The sequence below is a fragment of the Rhinatrema bivittatum genome, chromosome 2 (genome assembly GCF_901001135.1).
Source record: "Rhinatrema bivittatum chromosome 2, aRhiBiv1.1, whole genome shotgun sequence".
In the NCBI taxonomy this organism is placed as follows: Eukaryota; Metazoa; Chordata; class Amphibia; order Gymnophiona; family Rhinatrematidae; genus Rhinatrema; species Rhinatrema bivittatum.
In genome coordinates, this window is record NC_042616.1 from 700,050,579 (window position 1) to 700,074,740 (window position 24,162).

The 24,162-nt window shown below is 46.3% G+C and overlaps 1 protein-coding gene across 4 annotated transcripts in view; it reads left to right on the forward strand.

The window, feature by feature from the left end:
* LRRC69 (leucine rich repeat containing 69) overlaps positions 1 to 24,162 on the forward strand; it is an 89,685-nt gene that overhangs the window by 16,876 nt on the left and 48,647 nt on the right. For all 4 annotated transcript variants that reach the window (XM_029591659.1, XM_029591655.1, XM_029591656.1 and 1 more), the window contains exon 3: positions 21,857 to 21,929. In XM_029591659.1, the coding sequence (XP_029447519.1) occupies positions 21,857 to 21,929 (73 nt within the window). The remainder of the gene's footprint in view (positions 1 to 21,856; positions 21,930 to 24,162) is intronic.

The following is a 24,162-nucleotide window of genomic DNA, read 5'->3' on the forward strand; positions in this document are numbered from 1 at the left end:
GTATTCCACACATTTAGAAAGGTGGAAGGAAGGCAAAATGATTACCAGCATGGTTAAAAGGAGAGGTGAAAGAGGCTATTTTAGCCAAAAAAAATCTTTCAAAAATTGGAAGATGGATCCATCTGAAGAAAATAGGAAAAAGCATAAGCATTGTCAAGTTAAGTGTAAAACATTGATAAGACAGTTGAAGAGAGAATTTGAAATTAAGTTGGCCGAAAAGGCAAAAAACTCATAATAAAAGAACTTTAAAAAATATATCCGAAGCAAGAAACCTGTGAGGGAGTCATTTGGAACGTTAGATGACCGAGGGGTTAAAGGGGCTCTTAGGAAAGATAAGGCCATTGCAGAAAGACTAAATGAATTCTTTGCTTCCGTGTTTACTAATGAGGATGTTGGTGAGATACCAGTTCCGGAGATGGTTTTCAAAGGTGATGAGACAGATGAACTGAACCAAATCATTGTGAACCTGGAAGATGGAGTAGGCCAGATTGACAAACTAAAAAGTAGCAAATCACCTGGACCGGATGGTATGCATCCTAGGGTACTGAAAGAACTAAAAAATGATATTTCTGATGTATTGGTTAAAAGTTGTAACCTATCATTAAAATCATCCATTGTACCTGAAGACTGGAGGGTGGCCAATGTGACCCCAATATTTAAAAAGGGCTCCAGGGGTGATCTGGGAAACTATAGACCAGTGAGCCTGACTTCATTGCCGGGAAAAATAGTGGAAACTATTCTAAATTTCAAAATCATAGAGCATATAGAAAGACAGTTTAATGGAAGACAGTCAACATGGATTTACCCAAGGGAATTATTGCCTAACAAATCAGCTTCATTTTTTTGAAGGGATTAATAAACATGTGGATAAAGGTGAACCGGTAGATGTTGTGCATTTGGATTTTCAGAAGGCATTTGACAAAGTCCCTCATGAGAGGCGTCTAAGAAAACTAAAAAGTCATGAGATAGGAGAAGATGTCCTTTTGTGGATTGCAAACTGGTTAAAAGACAGGAAACAGAGAGTAGGATTAAATGGTCAATTTTTTCAGTGGAAAAGGGTAAACAGTGGAGTGCCTCAGGGATCTGTACTTGGACCGGTGCTTTTCAATATATTTATAAATGATCTGGAAAGGAATACAGAGAGGGAGGTAATCAAATTTGCGGATGATACAAAATTATTCAGAGTAGTTAAATCACAAGCAAATTGTGATACATTATAGGAGGACCTTGTGAGACTGGAAGATTGGGCATCCAATGGCAGATGAAGTTTAATGTGGACAAGTGCAAGGTGTTGCAATAGGGAAAAATAACCCTTGCTGTAGGTTCCATATTAGGAGCTACCACCCAGGAAAAAGATCTAGGCATCATAGTGGATAATACTTTGAAATCGTCAGCTCAGTGTGCTGCAGCAGTCAAAAAAGCAAACAGAATGTTAGGAATTATTAGGAAGGGAATGGTTAATAAAACGGAAAATGTTATAATGCCTCTATATCGCTCCATGGTGAGACTGCACCTTGAATACTGTGTGCAATTCTGGTTGCTGCATCTAAAAAAAGATATAGTTGCGATGGAGAAGGTACAAAGAAAGGTGACCAAAACGATAAAGGGGATGCATCAGTTCCCCTATGAGTAAAGGCTGAAGAGGTTAGGGCTGTTCAGCTTGGAGAAGAGACGGCTTAGGGGGGATATGATAGAGGTCTTTAAAATCATGAGAGGTCTTGAACGAGTAGATGTGAATCGGTTATTTACACTTTCGGATAATAGAAGGACTAGGGGGCATTCCATGAAGTTAGAAAGTAGCACATTTAAGACTAATCGGAGAAAATTCTTTCACTCAACGCACAATTAAGCTCTGGAATTTGTTGCCAGAGGATGTGGTTAGTGCAGTTAGTGTAGTCCATAAGTTGACTTAGGGAATGGCCTCTGCTATTACTGGCATCAGTAGCATGGGATCTTCTTCGTGTTTGTATACTTGCCAGGTTCTTGTGGCCTGGTTTGGTCTCTGTTGGAAAGAGGATGCTGGGCTTGATGGACCCTTGGCCTGACCCAGCATGGCAATTTCTTATATTCTTATGTTCTTATGTAATGTGGCTGCTTGAGATATTGTGAAGTTTTTACATTTTTATATGTTTTATTATGAATGCTTTTTTTTCTTTGTACATCGCTATGGCTGTATGTGTTAACCGATAAATACATTTTAATAAATGAAAAAAAATGAAATGAAAAATAATCTTATGTGCACAATATGTTGGGTTCCATATTAGGAGTTGTGTGCATTGTGAACTGATAAATTGAAATCCTCAGCTTAGTGTCTACTGACGGCCAGAAAAGCAAGTAGAATATTAGGAATTATTCATGAAGGAATAGAAAACAAAACTGGGAATATAAAAATGCTTGTGAATCGATCCATGGTGTGACCACATCTAAGAAAATAGAACTAGAAAGAGTATAGAGAAGGGAAACAAAAATGATTACAGGGTGGCCAAACAGGATAGGTTTCTTCAGCTTGGAGAAGAGGCGACTAAGAGGAGATATGATAGAGGTTTATGAAATTATGTTTGGCATGGAAACAGGTTAATAAGGAACTAGTTTTTAATTCTATTAAATAGTACTTGGACTGGGGAAACTCCATGAAACTAACTAGTAGAGGATTTAAAACAAATTTAAGAAAGTATTTTCAGTCAACTTACTATTTAGCTGTGGAATTTATTGCCAGAGAATATCTGCAAGGCTAGTATTATAGATGAATTTAAAAATGATTTGAATAAGTTTCTGGAGGACAGAACTATAAACAATTATTAGTCAGACAGACTTGAGGGTCTCCGTCTCTGACTTCTGAAAGTGAGCAATATGGAAGGGATTTTCCTGTTGCTATTTGCCAGGTATTTCAAGATGATATGAACTGGCTACTGTCAGAGACAGGATGCTGGGCTCGGTGGACCATTGATCTGACCTAGCATGGCATTTATATTGTTAAAATGCTACTGTTGCTGCCAGGCCCTGTATGGACAGAACCCTCTGTAGCTTCCTCTGCATTTCGCAGGCAGTGAGATGTGGGGCCAGCATCCAGGCTGAGGCGATAAGATGTGCCCAGCCTAGCTCATGGGTTGGGTGTGTGTTTCGGACGTACAATAATAGTGTCCTATGCAGTAAGGAGATTAGCGTGTCTAAAATGTGTGCTCTAACCACAGCATATCGGATAGCACCCATCACATTTAAACTGCATAAAACAAAGACATTAGCTAATACCGCCTGATGCAGGAAAGTACGGCCAAAGGCTGGGCGCCCAACACACCATTTTTTATGCTGGAAAATTAACTCCAGCTCTGGAAGTGCAGTAAAGTTTACTCGCAGTCAAGGGTTCATGAGAAACAAAATGTGGTCCTCTGAATTGCGATAATGATGCCCCTTTGTACAGTAGGGTTGTTTAGAGAGATTAGTATAGCTGTTTGGGGTTAGAACAAAAAATAAAAAAAAATGTATATAGGGATTAATGGCACAGAGCATGATGATTAGCTAATGGATACCTTAAAAAAAGTGAATGAGTATTTTGTTTTGATAAACAAAAGGCATTGCAGATTTCTGTAACCATGTAAACGATGCATTTTTGCTAGGAATGCACAATTTAGATGTCTGTCTGCCCAATGCAGTCTGCCCAATGCAGACAGACATCTGCCCAATGCAGTCTGTCTGCCCAGTGCGAGAAACACACATTTCTCTCTGGTGCGCCCTTTTTTTATGCTGCTTCGATTTCTCTCATTAGAATATTGCATCAGGTGCACAGAGGATGTAGATGCATTAGGTAAACGGGCACTCATATGTTTTTTGTGCGCATATTATTGCATAGGCCTATTGGTGAGGAAGTGAAGGTTTGCATGGGAAGGGGAATCTATAGCAGCAGATTTGAAGCCCTATTGCTCCTTTCTAGCTGGCTGGGTTTCTAGGCAGAGGGAGTGGAGACTGAGGTGAGGAAAATGAGGAGCGAGCTGTGGCCAAGCATGGGCTGAGAAAGAGAGGAACGGTGCATCCTTTAGCTCCATACTGCTTCACTGGCTCTACTGCCTTCTTTATGGCCTAGCACTAATAATAGCTGTAACTTGATCAGAGTAAAAAAAAATAAATTAAAAAGCCTTCTGCTGATAAATCATTTTTTTTGGGTACCCAATAGAGAATTGCACTCCCCACAATCTCTGTGATATCTTGCAGATCTTGGAAAACTTGAATAGCTTGACAAAGAATTTGAGATACCCTATTTTTATTGCCAGTTTTAAGATCCAGTTTTATGGAAATATATCAAAGAACCCTAAAATTCTAATTAATACAAAACCAAATTAATTTTCTGATTTAAAAACTACATCCACCTCACAGCAGTAAGAGATTTAAATGCAATTTTTCACAGAGCAACAAGAAAACTGATAATCATTAGATCAAGAATAAGAAACCCTCCCAAACAAAACATATCTAACGTAGTCTTCTAGTTGGATAGGGACTATAAAAGCCTTAGGTGGGTAAATTCTTCAACCCGAAGCACATAGAGCTCCTTAGGGAAGATTCACACAGCAACTACCAACACATCATAGTAGTATAATTCTACCCTCTGACAGATAAAGGCAGTGTGTATGAACAAAACAACTATCTTAAATCAAGGCGGCTATAGATAACAATTTTACCAGAATCTAAAATGCAAAATGAAATCTAATTTAACTCTAGAACAGTAAAATCTGGACAGCACAATACCAGCACCTCTATAAAGTTATCAGTGTTGCGTGTGCCGGCTACGGCACGCCCGCGGCCAGGCCCTCTTATCCTTTGCTGCCTACTCCAGCGTCTGGCTCCACTTTCCACGCGGCTGTGTGTCACCGTCTCTGTCCTTGGGCCATCCCTGGCGCTCCTGTTTCCAAGACGGACTCCTGTGCTCCGTGGCGGGCCTCTCCGCATGGTCCGCGGAGAGACGCCGCCGTTCAGTGCCGCGCCTCTCCCTAGGCGCACGCGCATCTCAGTTCTTTATGAAGGCCCGCGGCGGAAACCTAGCCGCGGCCCCGGATGATGACGTCATTGAAGCTCCGGTATATAAGGCTGGGCTCAACTCCTGTTAGTTGCCTTTGCAACAGGTCTCCACGCTGGACGTGTACTTAGTTACCTCCTGTTGATTCCCTCGTGTTCCTGTTCCTGGTTTCGTCTTCTCCATTCCTGTGCTTCGTGCTTATCCCTATGGACTGATCTCCTGGACCCGACCACTGCTTTGCCCGACTACGTAACTGATCTTCTCCTGGACCCGATCACTGCTTTGCCTGACTACGCCATTGATCTTCTCCTGGACCCGACCACTGCTTTGCCTAACTGCGCTGATCTTCTCCTAGTCCAGACCTTTGCTTCGTCTGACCACGCTACTGATCATCTCCTAGTCCAGACCTCTGCTTCGTCCGACCACGCTACTGATCATCTCCTAGTCCAGACCTCTGCTTCGTCCGACCACGCTACTGATCATCTCCTAGTCCAAACCTCTGCTTCGTCCGACCATGCTACCGATCATCTCCTAGTCCTGACCTCTTTGTCTGACCACGCCATTGCTTCTCTCCTGGACGACTTCAGCCTTGCCACTGCTCCTTGATTGCCACCTGCCCTGACTTCAGCCTGTTCTACGACGCCTCTACAGTCTTAGTCCTGGACTTGGCCTTTCAGGCTTCGCCTGCTCTTGCTCGGGCGCCCCCTGCCTGACTCTTGTTCGTATTGGCGCCCAGGTCTCTGGGACTCCACCTCATCTAGTACAGACTCTTCAGTTCCACTGTTGCTGTCCCTGGGTTGACCTCTCCATCTTCTTATCGACGACCACAGATGAAAGCCCACCTAACTCCAGCCGGCCCCGGTACCCAAAGGCTCAACCTGCGGGGAACGAGGGCTGATAATGGCGAAGCTCCAGCTGACCTCAGTCAGTCAGCCCACTCTGCCTGCTGACGATGGGGACCCGTAGGGCCTCCCCTACAGATAGCGTCAACCCCACCTCGGCCCAAGGGTCCATCTCCTGCGCAACAATCAGACCTACAGGTCTCATCCAAGAGAAACTAAACTTGATGTAAAGTGTAATCAGAGATTGCCAAACATCATTAGACTTCCCTCCTGATACTTAAATGCAGAAAGGTACTGTATGTATTCCTGATAAATTACTAAACAAGATGTTCAAACACAGCAGTGAAATTTTGGACATTTCCCGGACATATGCTCAGAAGGGTTTATTACACCAATCTACAAATATGGAGAAAACCACAAGTCCAAATAATTATAAAGAGATTTGTATCGGCAGCAATATTAGTAAACTATTCTGTAGCATCCTCAATAGAAGAGTACTTCCATTTATAATGAAAAATAAGTTGGCATTGGGTTGCTCCCCAAGCACCACATTACTGAGCACATCCTAATGCTGCAGACCTTGATTAACAATATTTTTTTGAGGGAAAATATTGGCAATTTTATGCATGTGAATAGCTTGTTAGAAAATTTGGTGGTCCCTATAGGCAAAAGATCTGCACATAATTTGATTTACACATACTATTGTACCTGCAAAAAAAGGCATTTCAGAGGGCAGCATTTGTATTTATGTGTATAATTTAAATTTAAAATATCTGTGCAAATCCACATGCTCAAGTTACGGTATGCCATTCGCAGATGTAAAATTGTACAGGGGAGTTTTTTCATGTAGTCTCCAAAAATTTTCAAAGCAAATGAATGCGTGAAAATTTGTAGAAAGTATACAGGTAAAAAGTACCCGCAGATTTTCCCATCTTTAGAAATTATGCTCTATATCTATGAATTCATTCATCTATCAGCTTTCAAGTAAAGTATACAACCTGCAGACAGCTTCAGGCAGAAACAAGTAGCAAGACAAGGATGCAGTCATTGTATTATCTATTGTGTTCGGCGGTCTGCGGGTAAACCCATGAACCACCGTCTTTACTTTCAGCCCTGAGCCAGCCATGCTATCAGTGTAGGGAAGTGCCGTCAGGCTGCCACGCAGGAGGCCGCTGGCTATGACACAGTGGGACAACACTGACTCTAGCGCACTGCATCTTCCCCTAGGTGCATGCATGCTGCCCTATACAAGGACAGCTCCCAAACAGAAACTCGCTTTAGCAACAGGTCACCTGCTTCCAAGTAGTGCGAGTTGCTCCTGCAAGTTGCTCCTGCGAGTTGCTCCTGCATCCAGCATCCTTGTCTTCAGTTCTTCAGTGGCTCCCTTGTCTCCCACTTGTTCTTCTCCACACCTTCCTGCCCTGCCTATCCATCCTGCCTTTCCCTTCAGTCAGATACCTGGTTTGACTTCTGCCTGATCGCAGACACATTGATTTCTGCCTGCCACTGACCACTGCCTGCCTCTGGATACTCTTGTATGCCGCCTTCCACCGAACTCAGCCTGTCACCAGATATGCCTGATCTCTGTCTTCTCTGATCCAGCTACCCTACAGTGAATCTCACTGCCTTCAGCAGAGGCCCCACTTAAGACCTGCTGGCCCCTGTACCCAAAGACTCAACCCGAGGGGAATGAGGGCTGGTAAAGGCAAAGCTCTAATTGAGTCTCTGCTTCGTTTGGGTCCGCCTGCTGACGCTGGGGATCTGCAGGGCTTCTCCCTGCAGGTTGTGTCAACTCTGTCTCGGTCCATGAATGGAACAGGTTGCTGAGGCCATGATCTCAGTGGGCTTGAGTTCCCTGCAGGTCATCCCGGGCTTTGCCCACTGGCTACAGGATCAGCAGCAGACCTTGGGGCTCCTGAATGCGACCATGCACCAACTGGCCACCTAGCTGATCACGCTAACCAATGCGGCAGTGCCTTCACTATTTGTACCTGCACTGCCACCTCTAGAATTCATTCATCAGCCACTTCCCCAGTTACCAGTTCCACCCCGGTACACTGGAGACCCCAAGCATTGCCATGGGTTCTTGAATCAGTGCCACATGCACTTCCAGTTGTAGGCTCCATTATTCCCGAAAGACCAGGCGAAGACTACTCATATACTAACTCTGCATGATGGCCCTGTCTTGGCTTGGGCATCTTCCCTCTGGGAGAGGGGTGACCCACTTCTCCTCAATCTGCAACAATGTTTAGAACAATTCAAGCTTGTATTTGAAGAACCAGGCTAGGCAAAAATAATGGCCTCCAACTTACTTTATTTATGCCAAAGCTCTAAAATACTGGCAGATTACACCATCTCATGTTGGACCATAGCATCTGAATTGAACTGGAGAGAAGACTCACTGATCACTATTTTCTTTGAAGGCATTGCACCCAGGATTGAGGATGAGCTTGCTGCCCGAGACTTTCCCATCTCATTGGAGGGACTTAGATCCCTGACTAAGAAAATAGATCACTGGCAACAACAAAGAGTCTGGGAGAAGGAGTGTTGCCTTGGCACCAAGGTTTCAGAATCCCTTCTGTCTCTGACCACTCCACTACCCACTTCATCCACTATAGAAGAACCCATATTACTTATCCCAGGAAGAAAGGCTTTGCCGCAGGCAGCAGGGTCTTTGACTGTATTATGTGGGCTAAGGGCACTTGTTGGCTCAATGTCCCCCGAGGTCAAGAAACTTCTGCACCTAGTGGGAAAAATGACCCTAGGCCATTACCATTCCCATTTCCCAACTACTGGTCCCCATGATCCTAGAGCTACATTTCATATGCTTCACCACTAAAGCATAAAGAATTTCATCCTTAAGGAATTTGTCGAACAACTCTTGATTCCAATGGTCAGTATGGCTGCTCCGTTAGTCATCTCATCCATTTATGGAACCCTCTTCCTGGTTGAGTCACGCTAATAACAGCACCAATGACCTTGCACACTGGCTTCCTACATCTGGAGAAGCTCAGCCTGCATGTAATCTCCAGAGCCATTCATGCTATCATTTTGAGCCTACCTTGGCTCCAGAGGCATCAACCACAGTTCGACTGGTTTACCCTGCAACTTGCCTGTTGGGGCTGCAACTGTTTGGACTCCTGCTTGAAGCATATTAAACCCTCTTGGAATATGAAAGTGGCATGTCCTAGGTGCCCTCCATAGTACTCAGATTTCCAAGACGTCTGTTCAAAGTAGAAAGCCAAAATCCTCCCACCACCCCATCCATATAACTGTGGCATTGAACTACTCCCAGAAAGCAAAAATCAACACAGCCAGGTTTACCCACTGTCCAACCTGAGACCCAGGCTATGACAGACTATATCCAGTGAACCTGGAATGCAGATTTATTAGCTTGTCTTTGTCCGCAGCAGGCGCTGGATTCTTCTTTGTTGGAAAAAATGGTGACTCCCTCAGGTCGTGCATCTATTATCATGGCCTGAACACCATCACCAAGAATGACCGGTATCCATTACCCTTAATAACAGAACGTTTTGATCATCTACAAGAAGCTAAGATATTCACCAAGCCGGACCTCAGGGGGGCATATATCCTCACATATATCAAGGCTGGAGACGAGTGGAAAAAAGTGTTTAACACCCAGGATGGACTCTACGAATACGTAGTTATGCCATTTGGGCTCTGCAATGCACCTGCTGTTTTCCAAAAAATGGTCAATGAGATTTTTTGTGACCTTCCCTACTCCTGTGTGGTCATATAGTTAGATGACATCTTAATCTTTTCACAAGCTGGGCTCCCACCGCGAAATGTCCGCCTCTTCCGCCAATAACAACGCAAGAGCAACCTTTACGCCAAGTTGGAAAAGTGTCTTTTTGAGCAAGAGGAATTCCCCTTCTTGGGGTACATAGTTTTAGAGATGGATTCTGCACGCCAAAGTAAAGGCCATCAGGGACTCGCCTTACCCCGAGGGGCTTTGAGCTCTACAGAGATTCTTGGGATTTGTGAATTATTATTGTCAGTTTATCCCAAACTACTCCTCCATGGCAGCACCACTCATGGCTCTTATCTGCAAGGGTGCCAACACCAAAGACTGGCCACCTGAAGCTCTAGATGCCTTTTAGAAATTAAAGAATGTCTTCACCAATGAGCCATGCCTGCGCCAACTGGACCCTACATGACTTTCGTTCTATAGGTTGATGCCTCGTCACTGGGCATAGGGGCTGTTCTTAGCCAGCATTCACCAGAGGGAGTCCTCCACCCATGTTCCTCCTTTTCTAAAACATTGTCCCCAGCAAAGCGTAACTACAGTATCAGAGACTGAGAGCTTCTGGCGGTTAAATTAGCCCTCAAGGAATGGCGTCACCTTCTTCAGGGAGCTCAACACCGAATCACAATATATACCAACCACAAAAGCTTTGAACACTTGCACAAGCTCAGCGGCTCAATGCAAAGCAGGCCCAATGGACCTTGTTCTTTGCCTGCTTTGATTTCGAACTGAGGTACCAACCTGCTCTCAAGAATCTGAGGGCAAATGCCCTCTCGCTCTTTCCAGATGGAGGATGAACCTGAACATCTAAGACACATCATCGACCCTGCCAGGATACTATTGGCAACCACAGTGATTGTCCCTCCAGACTCCATGATAAAGTGTTAAAATGGGCCCATGACTCTCGTGTCGCAGGTCATCCTGGGCGGGCATGAACCATTGAGTTGTTTCAATGATACTGTTGGTAGCCCAAGATAAAGCCGGATATCAAGGCAAATGTTGACTCGTGCCTTACCTATGCACAGTGAATAGCACTGCATGGCCAACCCTGAGGGCTGTTACAGCCATTGTCAGCCCCCAGGGAACCCTGCACCCACCTGCCACGGATTTCATTGTCGACCTCCCACTGTCAAATGGCACCACCATGATTTCGGTGGTGCTAGACTGATTCTCTAATATGGTGCACTCTCTTCCCCTACTGGGACTCCCATTGATAGAAAAGCTAACGTGCCTCTTCATGCTCCACATCTTCTGCCTACATGGCTTATCCAAACACACACTGTCTGACAGAGGATTCCAGTTCACTGCTCACTTTTGGCGTTTCCTCTGCAGGAAATTTGGCATTATGTTTGAATTCACCACAGACTACCATCTCCAATGGAACAGACAAGCAGAGCGTAGCAATTGCACCCTCAAATCCTTCCTCCACTTGTATGTTAATGAGCTCCAGGATAACTGCACCACCCTTCTACCATAGGCCGAATTTTCTTGCAATTCCCACATCAACGCAGCCACCAGATCTTCTCCTTTTCAGCTGGTCTATGGGAAGCAACCCTTGCCCCCACTACCACTACCCATGACAACACAGTCACTAGCAACTCAATTCTCTGCACAAGAATTGCATGAATTATGGGAATGAATTAATCACCTGATTGAAAGAGCCACAGACTGACCAAAGAGGACCAAAGATGCCCATAGGAGACCAGACCCTCAGTTCAAAATTGGAGAGAAGGTCTGATTAAACACACGGCATTTACGCTTGTGACTTCCTTCCATGTTTCTGACCCTGTGCTACATCAGATCTTTTTCTATATTCCGGCATCTGGGACCAGTCACCTATCGATTAAAATTACCACTGACACAAAAAATTCATAATGTCTTCCATGTAGCACTCCTCAAAGCTGTGGTTCTCTCATGGCACTCTAGGGCACTACCCAAACCTCAGAATGTACCTATCGAGGAAGATACTATATACGAAGTTGAAGAAGTATTGGACTGTCAGAGGGAGTTCTCATGGAAGAACTACAGACCAGAAGAAAATTCCTGGGAACCAGCTTCCAATATCTTGGTCAAGAACCTTCTTAAAGAATTTCACCAATGGTACCCCCAAGAGACCCAAAGTCTCAAGGAAGGGGTTTAAGAGGGAGGGTACTGTTGTGTTTGTCGATCCGCAGGCTAACCCTGCGAACCGCCATCCTTACTCCAGCCCCAGGCCAGCCATGCCATCGCTTGGCATGCAGAAGCCCCGTTTGGCCACCACACAGCAAGGCGCCAATCCCCGGTGGGGCAGAAAGCCACTGGCTATGATGCAGCAGGCCACCACCAACTGTAGCATGCTGTGCCTTCCCCTAGGTGTATGCACATATCTTCCTTCGGTCCTTAAAAGGAACACAGCGGGAAAAGCCCCGTGGCCCCTGAAGATGACATCACCAGTGCTGCCTATAAAAGGGCAGCTCCCAAACAGCAACTTGCCTCAGCAACAGTTCACTTACTTCCAAGTAGTTCTAGTTGTTCCTGCATCTGTCTTCAGTTCCTGCGTCTTTCTTCAGTTCTTCGTCCAGCATCCTTGTCTTCATCTCTTCAGTTCTTCAGTGTCTCCCTCATCTCTTGCCTATTCTTCTCCATGCCTTCCTACCCTGCCTATATGTTTCGCTTTTCCCTTCAGACAGATACCTGGTTTGACCTTGGTTGATCTCAGATACATTGATCTCTGCCTGCCACTGACCACTGTCTTCCTCTGGATATACTTGTCTGCCACCTGCCATCGACTTCAGCCGGTTACACCTGACCTCCGTCTTCCCCAATCCATCTACCCTACGATGAATCTTGCTGCCTTCAGCAGAGGCCCCACCTAAAACATGCCAGTCCCTGCACCCAAATACTCAACTAAGGGGAACGTGGACTGGTAAAGGTGAAGCTCCAGCTGGGCCTCTGCCTCGTCTGAGTCTACCTGGCGATGGTGATGACCTGCAGGGCTCCTTCTTGCAGGTTGTGCCAGCACCACCTCAGTCCAAGGATCCTTAATAGGATCGAAACTAAATCAATCAGATATCAAAAATTTGATGCATGCAGAAGATCTGATAACTTTATCCCCTACTTCAGAAGGTCTGCAGAGGATCCTAAGTTTCCTAGAAACCTATTATAAATTGTATGTCCTAAAGTGAATCTTAAAAAGAGAAAACTGATGATTTACCAGAAAACAACAAAACATCTCCAACATCACTTTAAATTTTACCTAACTATGCCATAAATAAAGCACACCCTGGACTATGCATAAATGCATCTGGGAGCTATAAGTCGGCCACAAAGATACTGTAAAAAAACTTCCAGAGAGGTAACTCTGTTAATATGTAGTAACAAAAACAACACAGAGGCTGATGGCACTGTATAGATTAATTGAGGTGTACGCTTTCAAGGACTAGAGACCACTGATGCATCTGATGAAGTGGACTCTTGAAAACATATGCCTTAATAAATCTTAGTCTAGAAGGTGCCACCAGCCTCAGTGTTGTTATAACCACAAGAAAAAGCTCTGAGGATCTTCTGTGCAATAAAGAAACCCCTGATCAGTTTCAAACCCCAGTAAAACTACTATTACAGTTATTTCATTGCATATCATTCAACCAATTCTACTATATGACAGTGAAATATGGGGTATATCATTAACCCAAAATTCTACAGAATAGGATGGGATGACAATAGTTATCCAGCACCTCCAATTCTGTAAAAACAAAAAAACACTTTGCATCCACAGCAACACATTCAACAGTGGGAGCAGAACTGGGATGTTTTCTTTACTGATAATGCCTAGCATTTGCAGCCAAGAAAGCAGCGGCGGCGGTGGGAGCCGGCGGGCGTGCGTTCATCCAGGTGGAGGGAGCCGGTGGCGAAAGTGGCCTCCAGCAACCCCCGCCGGCAGTGAATGAATGCACGCCTGTGTATGCCCGTGCAATTTCGGCGCTCAAGGTGTGACGTCACGACGTTTGACGTCACGGCACGTGACGTCGGCGTTCTCTAATGCCCTGCCTTGAGCGCCGAAATTGCACGGGCGTACACAGGCGTGCATTCATTCACTGCCGGCAGGGGTTGCTGGAGGCCGCTTTCGCCGCCGGCTCCCTCCGCCTGGATGAACGCACGCCCGCCGGCTCCCGCCGCCGCAGCCTGGATGAACGCGCGCCCGCCCGCCGGCTCCCGCTGCCGCCTGGATGAACGCGCGCCCGCCAGCTCCCACCGCTGCCGCCTGGACAAACGCGCGCCCGCCAGCTCCCACCGCCGCCGCCTGGATAAACGCGCGCCCGCCGGCTCCCGCCGCTGCCTGGATGTACGCGCGCCCACCCGCCCGCCGGCTCCCGCCTCAATGACAGCACGCCCGCCCGCCGGCTTCCGCCTCGATGACAGCTCGCCGGATGAACGCACGCCCGCCGGCTCCCACCGCCACTGCCTGGATAAACGCGCGCCCGCCGGCTCAGTCGAGCATATCTTCATCTCCACCGAATGATAAATAGCGCCAGAGCAAAAACAAGCAGGTCGTCCATGGTGCAGTCCGGTATGTAACTGTTCGAACACTACACTAACGCCAGGTAGAGGGTAGGCGGTAAACTAACAGGTTAAGGACGCGGCAAAATAGCAGGTTAGAAAGGAGATAATCGGAGCGCGCGTCACAGTATCGGAGGAAATAGCTAATTCGTTCATTAAATAGCTAATTCGTTCATTAACATATCATATACATGCCAGGTGTGGAAAGGGTTACGCGTCGGTTTCAAGAAGCGCTAAGGACGCGTGAAACTGGAGACTGTATCGCAGGATCGCCTTATGCGTCCGAATTGTGCGCCCACAGCAAGTTACAGACGGGGAATCTCCAGCCGCACTTTACAGTATCGAGCTGAGAGTCGGAGAAGGTAGACGTTAAAGAGTGTGGGTGAGAGGAAGGAGCCCTGAGGAACCCCTAGTGAGGAAGGATAACAGTGAGATTCTTTATTGTGTATTTTGACTTTGTAGCCTCTGTTCCCCAAGCCAGTGCTGTTCCTGTTATGCCGATATTCGTCAGCTGATTTAGTAGGATGGAGTGGTTAACAGTATTGAATGCAGCCGAGAGGTCCAGTAGGATCAGTAAGAAGGCATTACCTTTATCGAGGCCGATGAGGAGGTAGTCTGTAAGGGAGATGAGTAGAGATTCGGTACTTAATGCTTTACGGAATCCATATTGATTAGGGAACAGAATTTGGCGATCTTCAATGTAGTCCGATAATTGTGTGTTAACTAGTTTTTCCATGACTTTGGCTATGAATGGGAGGTTGGAGATCGGACGGAAACTGTTTGGATCGTTGGGATTCATGTTCGGTTTCTTTAGGAGAGGTTTGATGGAGGCCATTTTAAGGTCGTCTGGGTAGATTCCCTGGGCTAAGGAACAATTTATAATGTCCGCCAGCGCTTTGGAGATTGTATCAGGGATTTGCAGAAGCAGTTTGGTCTGGATTTGGTCAAATGGATGTGAAGATGGTTTTATTTTCTTTAGAACTGTTTGGATCTCTGAAGTTGTAATGGGTTAGAAAAATTGGAGAGAAATGTCTTTGTTGGGGAGGAAATATGTGCTGGAAGGTGGGAGTGTATTAGGTGTCAGCTGTGTAAGAAGGTTGGTGACTTTTTTGCTGAAGAAGAGGGCCAACTCATCTGCTTTTGGTTGAGCTTGGTCGAATGAAATGTCGGGAGCATTGATTTTTGTTAAATTAGAAACGTAGGCAAAAAGGGCTTTGGAGTCAAAGATGAGGTTATGAATCTTGTGAGCATAGAAGTCTCTTTTTGTTTTTAATGTAGAGCTCATGTATAAGTGGAGGGCGAATTTATAATCCGAGAGGGTGGTCGATGATGGAGCTTTATGCCATTTTCTTTCTTTCTGTCGTAGGTGATGTTTGAGTTTTCGCAGTTCCTCGTTAAACCATGGTTGTCTTTTGGACGCATTGTGTTTGAGTTTTTTTGTAGTCAGTGGGCAGAGTTTGTTTGCTGCTGTTTCTGTTATGTTGGACCAAGAGTGGAGGGCAGAGTTGGGGGTGGAGACATCAATGAGGGGGAGTTCTAGGGCTAAATGTTTGCTGAGGAGTTCAGTGGAGCAGGATTTCCTATAAAGAAATGATGGTAGGGGGAAGTGTTTGTTGCTCGGTTGTGCCAGGGAAATGGTGATGGAGATTAGTGCGTGGTCTGACCAGGGAACTTGTTTGCACGCTGGTTGTGCTGTAGGTGAGATGCCTGAGTTCACAAAGATGAGATCCAGCGTATGGCCCGCTTTGTGGGTGGGTTTGTTGATTAATTGCTTGAATCCCAAGGCTGACATGGCAGTTAGGAAAGCTTCGCAGTTGGTTGAGCGTGTAGAGTTGTCTACATATAAATTAAAATTTCCAAGGATTATAGCTGGGGAGTCCAGATATCAGTTAAGTAGGAAGTTATCCTCACAAGACCAGATAACTTTAGACTTGCTCTGAAGCAGGTCTAAAGTTATTCGGCTAACTTAGGCCTAGATGCATCGAGCCACGATTTTTTTTTCATGGGAGGGGTCCCACTATCGCAGGGCAAAGTTACCGCAGTAATGGGGCCCCTCCCCGAAAAAAGATTGCAGGTCTATGGCGTGTTCGTTTGTCTTATGGCCAAACATCGCGGGGCAAAAGAACACACCTAGTGGCTCTGATTTGTGATGGCGGCCCTAGCCTCCAGGGACCACCATTGCCTTAAAAGGTAGCCAGAAAAAAAAAGTTGCACTGCAAAAATGGGAAGTTGAATGGGGGGTCAGGGATGATCCCCATCTCAACTCAGGACTGCCACTCCCCCAAAGTTAAAAAATACTTGAAATGTAGCTACGTGGCAACAATCCTGGTTCTCCCCCTTCCTTCCGAAATGGCAGTAATAATAGGTAGCACTTCCCAGAATGGGTCCAGACACAGTTGCTGGGCCTCTCCTACAAAGCAAGATCAGGTTAGATAAAGACAATCACTGCTTTCCTTCTCAGTATAAATTTGCCTTCTGCTCTCACCAGTTGCTCCAGGCTCACTGTCCTGGACTTCTCTACTGCAGATCCATGTTCTTCTCTTTAAATCTTCCAACCTCAGCCAGCATGTTCCTGGGTTTTTTTTCAGTACTCACATATATGACTGTGTCAGTATCAAACTTTCATCACCTGACCACTACCAGACTTATGTTAAAAAAGCACAAAATGCGACTTTGGTGCAGAAGACCACACATGGATCAGTTTTAAAAGGCATCTAAATCAGCCCCTTTGAAAACTGATTAGGGAAGAGCACCTAAACTGAGAGGCCTAGGTGAATTTCCAGCTAAAATTTGGACCGAAATTTAAGCAACTTAGGATAATTTTCAAAATTACATGCTTAAAACTGGATTTAACCTGTATAAATGCACTTTACCCTTATAAATGGACTTTTGAAAATTGCTACAATATATGCCATTGAATTGTCAATAAATTTTACATGCTTAAGTGCACTTTAAGAGGTGAATTTTAAAAGCTGGAAGTTCGCTGAAATTGGGAGATGGGTGCACATCTAGCACTAATGAGTGTCCACCCTATTTTATAAAGCTGGCAGATGCGTGCACATCTCACATTAGAAGAAGAGGCGTGGTGTTGGGGGAGCGTGGACATTCTGAGGCGGGGCCAAGAGATGTGCACACAAGTAACTACATGTCTGGGCGCATGCCCAGGTCCAGTGCCACGTAACTTTACTTCTACTATCAAGGAAGTGTAAGTTAAAAAAAATACAGGCATCTGTGAGGGATCTGGCATAACTAGGGGACCTGAAGGCTGTATACCCAGGGGGGTTGGAAGGACCTATGAGAATACTGGATGAACTGGTGAAACTGGTCCTCGTCTGGATGCGCATCTGTTTTAAAATACAGGCAGTTGCGTATCCATAAGCCAACTTACACGGCTGGCACGCACAGTCTTACAATTAAGCACACAAATACATGTGCCTAGGCTATGTAGTGAGCTCAGTATTGGTGGGCCCTTAGGGCTGTGGTGTGGTTGGCACACGCCAACAGCTGAATACACTCTATGACAAGACAACTGGAGCTTCACCTATACCAGCTGCCTCCCTGGCAGGCTGAGCCTTTGGGTGCTGGCACAACGTAGCTGGGTCCTTAGGGCAGTCGGGTAGATGAGAGTCCAGTGACAGACTGAGATCAGGGCTGGTGGCAGTCAGGAGAAACCAGAGACAGGCCAGAAGTCGGGGCAGGCAGCAGATAGGAGATATCGGAGGCAGACCAGAGGTCAGAGCAGGCAGCAGAAAGGGTGAAGTCAGATCCAAGGCATAAGATCTGGTTCAGGCTGCAATCAAGGGAGGTCAACATCGAAAATAAAGGTCAGAATCTGGGAGGTTAATCCAAGGGAAGACAAGGAAAAACAAGATAAAGACAAGGATGAAGACAAAGGCAAAGACAACTGTAAGCACAGCTGGGCAATCAGACAAGGATGGAGCAAGGCGGACAGGAAATCAAAAGCAGGGAAAGAAGGCAAGAACAAGACAGGAACACAGGAGCAGGAGCAGGAATGCTGGTAAACAGGAATGAAGGCAACACGCACTGAGGGACAAGGCACATCAGGAGAATTATACCTGAGGTGTTTGATGACATCACCTGGTCCTCTCTACAAAAGGCTCCTCCCAAGAAGCAACAGAGGGGGCCGCAATTGAGCTCCTGCTGCAATCCCTTTAAGAGTGGGACCGTCAGGTGCACAAGCACCTAAGGGAAGTTGGGTGAGTGGCAGCTGGCAGCAGCCTGTGCCACACTGAGTGGAGTTGGTGGACTGAGGCGACGTCTTAGCCGCACAACAGGTCCAGCAGCATTGGGAGTGAGTAAAATGGTTCGCGGGGTCATCCCGTGATCCTCCAGACTTAACAGGCCATGTGCACGCATGCTTTACATATCTGTGTTGGTTTGTCCCCAGAGTCGAGGCCATTTTATATGTGTGCCTGCACTCCCTTTTGAAAGTTACAGCTAAGTGTGTAAAAGGTGCTACAATAGTATGTTACATTTATATGTGTAACTCTTTTGAAAATGAGCTCCTAATTTAGAAATTGATCATTTGTTGAAAATTGACCCCATACATCCATTTTTCTCTACAGCTCTCTAGTATTCTCTGCCCCCCTTTCCATCCATTTTAATGACTTGTGATTTGAAGGCTCTCAAAGAAGAGTTTCTATTAGGTTCTGAGCTTGAGTGTATGTAAACCACAATTTCTTTCAGGTTCCAATCCGTGGCTTTATTCACACAACAGGATTATCACAAACAGATATACAGGTTCCTTTCACCACAGAGATTCAAAACTTAATGCAAGCTCCCATAGCACATGAAGTATGAATAGTTTACAGTTTCTCAGAAACAAGTCCAAGTGCTTCAAATGACTCATAATAGTGTAGAGATTTTACTTTCAAGTTTGTAGTACATACGCAGAATCAGTTCACAGAACTCACAACCAGGTCCAGTTCACGATCTGGGTACTATAGCATGTCTCAGTAACCTTTCAGTTGCTGGGAACTTCCTTGTTCCCAGCAAAGCAAGGTTGCCAGGTTTTCATGAAAGAACAAGCACTTTTTTTCCCCAAAAAACATGCCCAAAAAAAGCCCAAAACACGTGAGATTGAAACTTTTTTTTTATTTTTTATAGCATTTAACACTTGAAATACTTTTGTCATGCACTCAAAACAGCTGACTTTATTGTAATAAATTGTTGTAGCTCTCACAGTTAACTAAAACAAGGTCTGACAATTAGTGATAACAGCCAGTTCTTCATTCTTTATATTGTCAGCATTGTCACGATACATATTTTCGTTGAATCGCTTCAGCATATTACTACCTGGCAAGAAGCTGGTACAGCAAATTCCCTCATGCTCATTCTCCCCTCCAAGCACATCCCTGGTCCCCACACACTGATTCCCCCCTCCCCACGCCCTCCGAGCACATCCCTGGCCCCCTCACACACTGATTCCCCCCTCCCCACACCCTCCGAGCACATCCCTGACCCCCCACATACTGATTCCCCCCTCCCCACGCTCTCCGAGCACATCCCTGCCCCCCCACATACTGATTCACCCCTCCCCACGCCCTCCGAGCACATCCCTGGCCCCCCACACACTGATTCCCCCCTCCCCACACCCTCCGAGCACATCCCTGGCCCCTCACACTCATTCCTCCCTCCCCACACCCTCCGAGCACATCTCTGGCCCTCACATACTTGTTCCCCTCTCCCCACCCCTCTCCAAGCACATCTCTGGCCCCCACACTCTCATTCCCCCTCCCTAACCCCTCCGAGCACATCTCTGGCCCCTCACACACTGATTTCCCCCGCCGAGCATATCTCTGGCCCCCACATACTCATTCCCTTCTCCCCCCCCCCCCTCCGAACACATCTCTGGCCCCCATACTCTCATTACCCCCTCACTACCCCCTCCGAGCACATCTCTGGCCCCCACACTCTCATTCCCCCCTCCCTACCCCCTCCGAGCACATCTCTGGCCCCCACACTCTCATTCCCCACTCCCTACCCCCTCCGAGCACATCTCTGGTCCCCACACTCTCATTCCCCACTCCCTACCCCCTCCGAGCACATCTCTGGTCCCCACACTCTCATTCCCCACTCCCCACCCCTCTCCAAGCACATCTCTGGCCCCCACACTCTCATTCCCCCCTCCCTAACCCCTCCGAGCACATCTCTGGCCCCTCACACACTGATTCCCCCCACCGAGCATATCTCTGGCCTCCACATACTCATTCCCTTCTCCCCCCCCCACCTCCGAACATATCTCTGGCCCCCATACTCTCATTCCCCCCTCACTACCCCCTCCGAGCACATCTCTGGCCCCCATACTCTCATTCCCCCCTCCCTACCCCCTCCGAGCACATCTCTGGCCCCCACACTCTCATTCCCCCCTCTCTACCCCCTCCGAGCACATCTCTGGCCCCCACACTCTCATTCCCCACTCCCCCCCCCTCCGAACACATCTCTGGCCCCCACACTCTCATTCCCCCTCCCTACCCCCTCCGAGCACATCTCTGGCCCCCACACTCTCATTCCCCACTCCCTACCCCCTCTGAGCACATCTCTGGCCCCCACACTCTCATTCCCCACTCCCAACATACTAATTCCTCCCCTCCTGATACCTGGCTGTAACTGCACAGTCTGAAGATTCCTTTGCTGTTGCTTGCTGCTGTGCTCCAATGCTGTGCTGCTGGCCTTCCCGTTCCAGGTCTGCCCACGTGCGATGCTGTGCTGGCTGGGTCTGCCCACAAAATGTGCTCGTGTGGTGTGCATCAACAAGGCTTGCAGCTCTGCTCTGATTGGCTTACTGCTGCAATATAGGGATAGGGTGCACCTGCTATGGACAGGCTTCATCGCAGCAGCAGCAGCCAATCACTGTAACATGATTCAGAGCAGAAGTCCCGCCCAACAAGCCCAAAAAAACCGCGACTGGCAGAAAAAATAGCCCAATTAAAAGCAACCAGCGAATCGGAAAAAAAACCCGCGAATGACTCCAAAAAGCCCAATCTCGCGGTAAATAAGCGAGGTTGGCAACAATGCAGCAAAGCTTCTTCTCTGAACTTCAGCCAATCCTAGCTTTTGTGGGCATGGTCTATGGCTCCTCATCTTTATCTGCTAGAGAGCTCCAAATGGCATACGTTACAATTGATTAAGGCTAATTTTACTTTAAAACTGAGAGAAACATTTTTTATAGTTCTGATAATACTGAAATGATCTATCATTGTATCTAACTGATGCATCTTTCATTTTAAATTTAATTAAATTTTAGATTTCTCACCTTTCCTCACCTAGGAATTGATAGCCTAAGTTTAATCCTGCTATTTATTTGCCTAGATTTAGGCTCATAAATTAGGTGCATAATTCTGAGAATCAGTATTAAGCACCTAACTTTATCTCCCTCATAGGCACCCATTTTCTAGGATACTAAATTTCAGAGCCTAGTGAAACTAGGAGCCTAAATTTAGACACTCATCTGTAATAAATTTTCAAAAGCTCAAATTTAGGAGCCTAACTCTTAAAGTTAGTCACCTAAACCCTTTGAAAATGGCCTTCTGTGCAATTATGCACCACCAATATTGTATATTGTAAGCAGTTTGGTTTAAAAGTGTGTTAAAATCAATAATACATATTTCAAATATAGGGCTATTTAACAATTAGAAGTGTAAAGCGTGTATACTTTTCCACTGGAAATTTTTTTTCTTTCAACAGATGGATTAGAAAATTTGATAATCCTCAATCTGAACAACAACAAGATTAAATATATTCCTCCAGAGATTCACAGGTAACTCTCTTTGCACATTTTATTTAATCTGTCATTTTTACTGTGAAGTATTTTTGCATCTAGTAATATGGAGGTAGATAAAGACCAATTGGCCCATCTAGTCTACCCAGTTATTTCAGTTTATACTGCTAAGGATATATACAGTTGCTAGCTGTAGACACTTGACCACTTGTAAGGTATCCCTTTTACCCAGATCAGTTTTATTGTCTTCCTGTTTGGTTCTTCACCATCCTGGACAGATGAGTATACAAGTTCCTATATTTTATCCAGCACCCTCATGCTTACATCCTACCACTAAGCTTTATAGTAATCTAAACAACTATCCAAACTAGTGAGGCTGTTGCCTGCACATCTACAGCCTAGGTCCGATTACTTTGTGGGATGATGTCCGTCCCCTACCAACCTGCTGGCATCAACCCAGTTGGTTTATGAGGAATTTTATCTTGTGGGTACCAATCCAGCCACCCTGTGGCTTGCAGTGTTGTTCATAATTCCTTTATCTGTCCCTTTTTATCTTATTAGCTTTCCCCTTGTCTCTGCTCTTGAAGGAGTAAAGAGTGGATTGTTTGCAATACTATAAGATTCTGACTCTGTGCCTACCATTCTTCTTTCTGTATCAAATATGCTTGAATTCTGTCATTATATTGGTTTTCATTCCCTCTGATGATAGATTATTCCATGCATTAACCACCCTCTGTAAATAAGTATTTCTCATATTTCCTTGACCCTTCATCCCTCCAGCTTCATGTAATAATTATTTTCCTTTAAATTCTTTTTCTATGGAAAATATTTGAATATTTCTATTACGTTGAGTGCTCAGTGATTGCTGATCTCCACTTAACTACAGAGACTGTGGACATATTAATATCATCTAGAAAACTTTCAACTAGATGAAACTATGCCTTCAAATGGAATAGGTATTCTAAATGGTGTCAATAAAATTCTCTGGACATATATTTTTGCAACCCTAAGCACCTGCTGAAATACTTGTTGACACATTTCTGGTTCAGGCCTTGCCACCTCTTCGGTGTGAGTGCTCCTCAGCTCTATAGCTGTTATGACACTGTGCTTACCATCGCGACACGGAGCTGCCGACTACCTCCGCGGCATGGATCCGCAGTCAGCCTTTCTTCACCATGGCAGGGAGCCACAGACTTCAGCATCCTTCAGCGCGGCATGGAGTCACTGTTAGCGGGCCCCTCTCGCGGCCGGAACACCGCCGACACTCTCTTCAGCCTTGCGGCCCGGAGGCCGCAGTCCCTGGGCTTTCCTGGCGGCTGGAGCTGCCCTTGATCCTTCCTGCAGCAGCAGGAGCCACTGCTGACATCGGGGCCTGCTCCTCGGCCCAGCCCTGCTCCTCCATCGTCAGCGTCTGTGCAGGGCCGCTGACCGTGGTGCTGCATTTCCTGTTTCCTGCTTCCTAAGGCGCGGGCCACATCTCCTTCAGAGATTTAAAGGGCCATGGCTGGAAATGCCATGGGCCCCACCTGGACTCCTCCCAGGGCGTTCCTGATCTTCAGCCCTATATAAGGGCCCAGCTTCCAGTCCTTAGTTGCCTTTGCAAGGAGTTAGTTCATCTCAAGGACTTCTCATCTTCGCTCCTGCTGGTATTTCCTGTTCTTCATGGGATCCCTCATTGTTCTTCATGTTCCTGGTCTCTTCTGGATTATCCTTTGTCTTCCTGATGTCTTGTGGTCTTCCTGATGTTCCTTCCTGATGCCTTGTCTCTGCTTCTGCTTCCTGGATCCTTGGTTCCTCATTGCTACCTTCTCTGGCGAGTTACGTCATGTCTCGTCACCGCGTGGCATGAGCCTGCTTTCTTGTTCGCAGCACTAGTTTCCAGATGGTCATCTTCACTTGAAGCCAAGTCTCGTCTTGGTCCCATGTTTCATGCCTAAAGCCAAGTTTCGTCTTGGCCCCCTACCCTATGCTCGAAGCCAAGTCTCATCTTGGTCCCTTACCCTGGAAATTGTCTCGGCCCTCGGATGTTCTGGTGGCTGCTCCTTCCATGCCTAAGACTCTGACTGAACCTGTGCTATTCTAGCGTGGTCCATGACCAGCCATGGGTGGCTGTGTAGGGCGCGTCTTGGTACAGGCTTCTACTGAATCTTCGCCATGTTCCGGCTTCAACTACCACGTATTCGTCTGGAGTCTGCTTTGCACTCAAGCGTGGTCTGCGACCAGCCCATGGGCTGTGGGCTGTGTAGGGCGCACTGCGTCGCTACCTCAACCT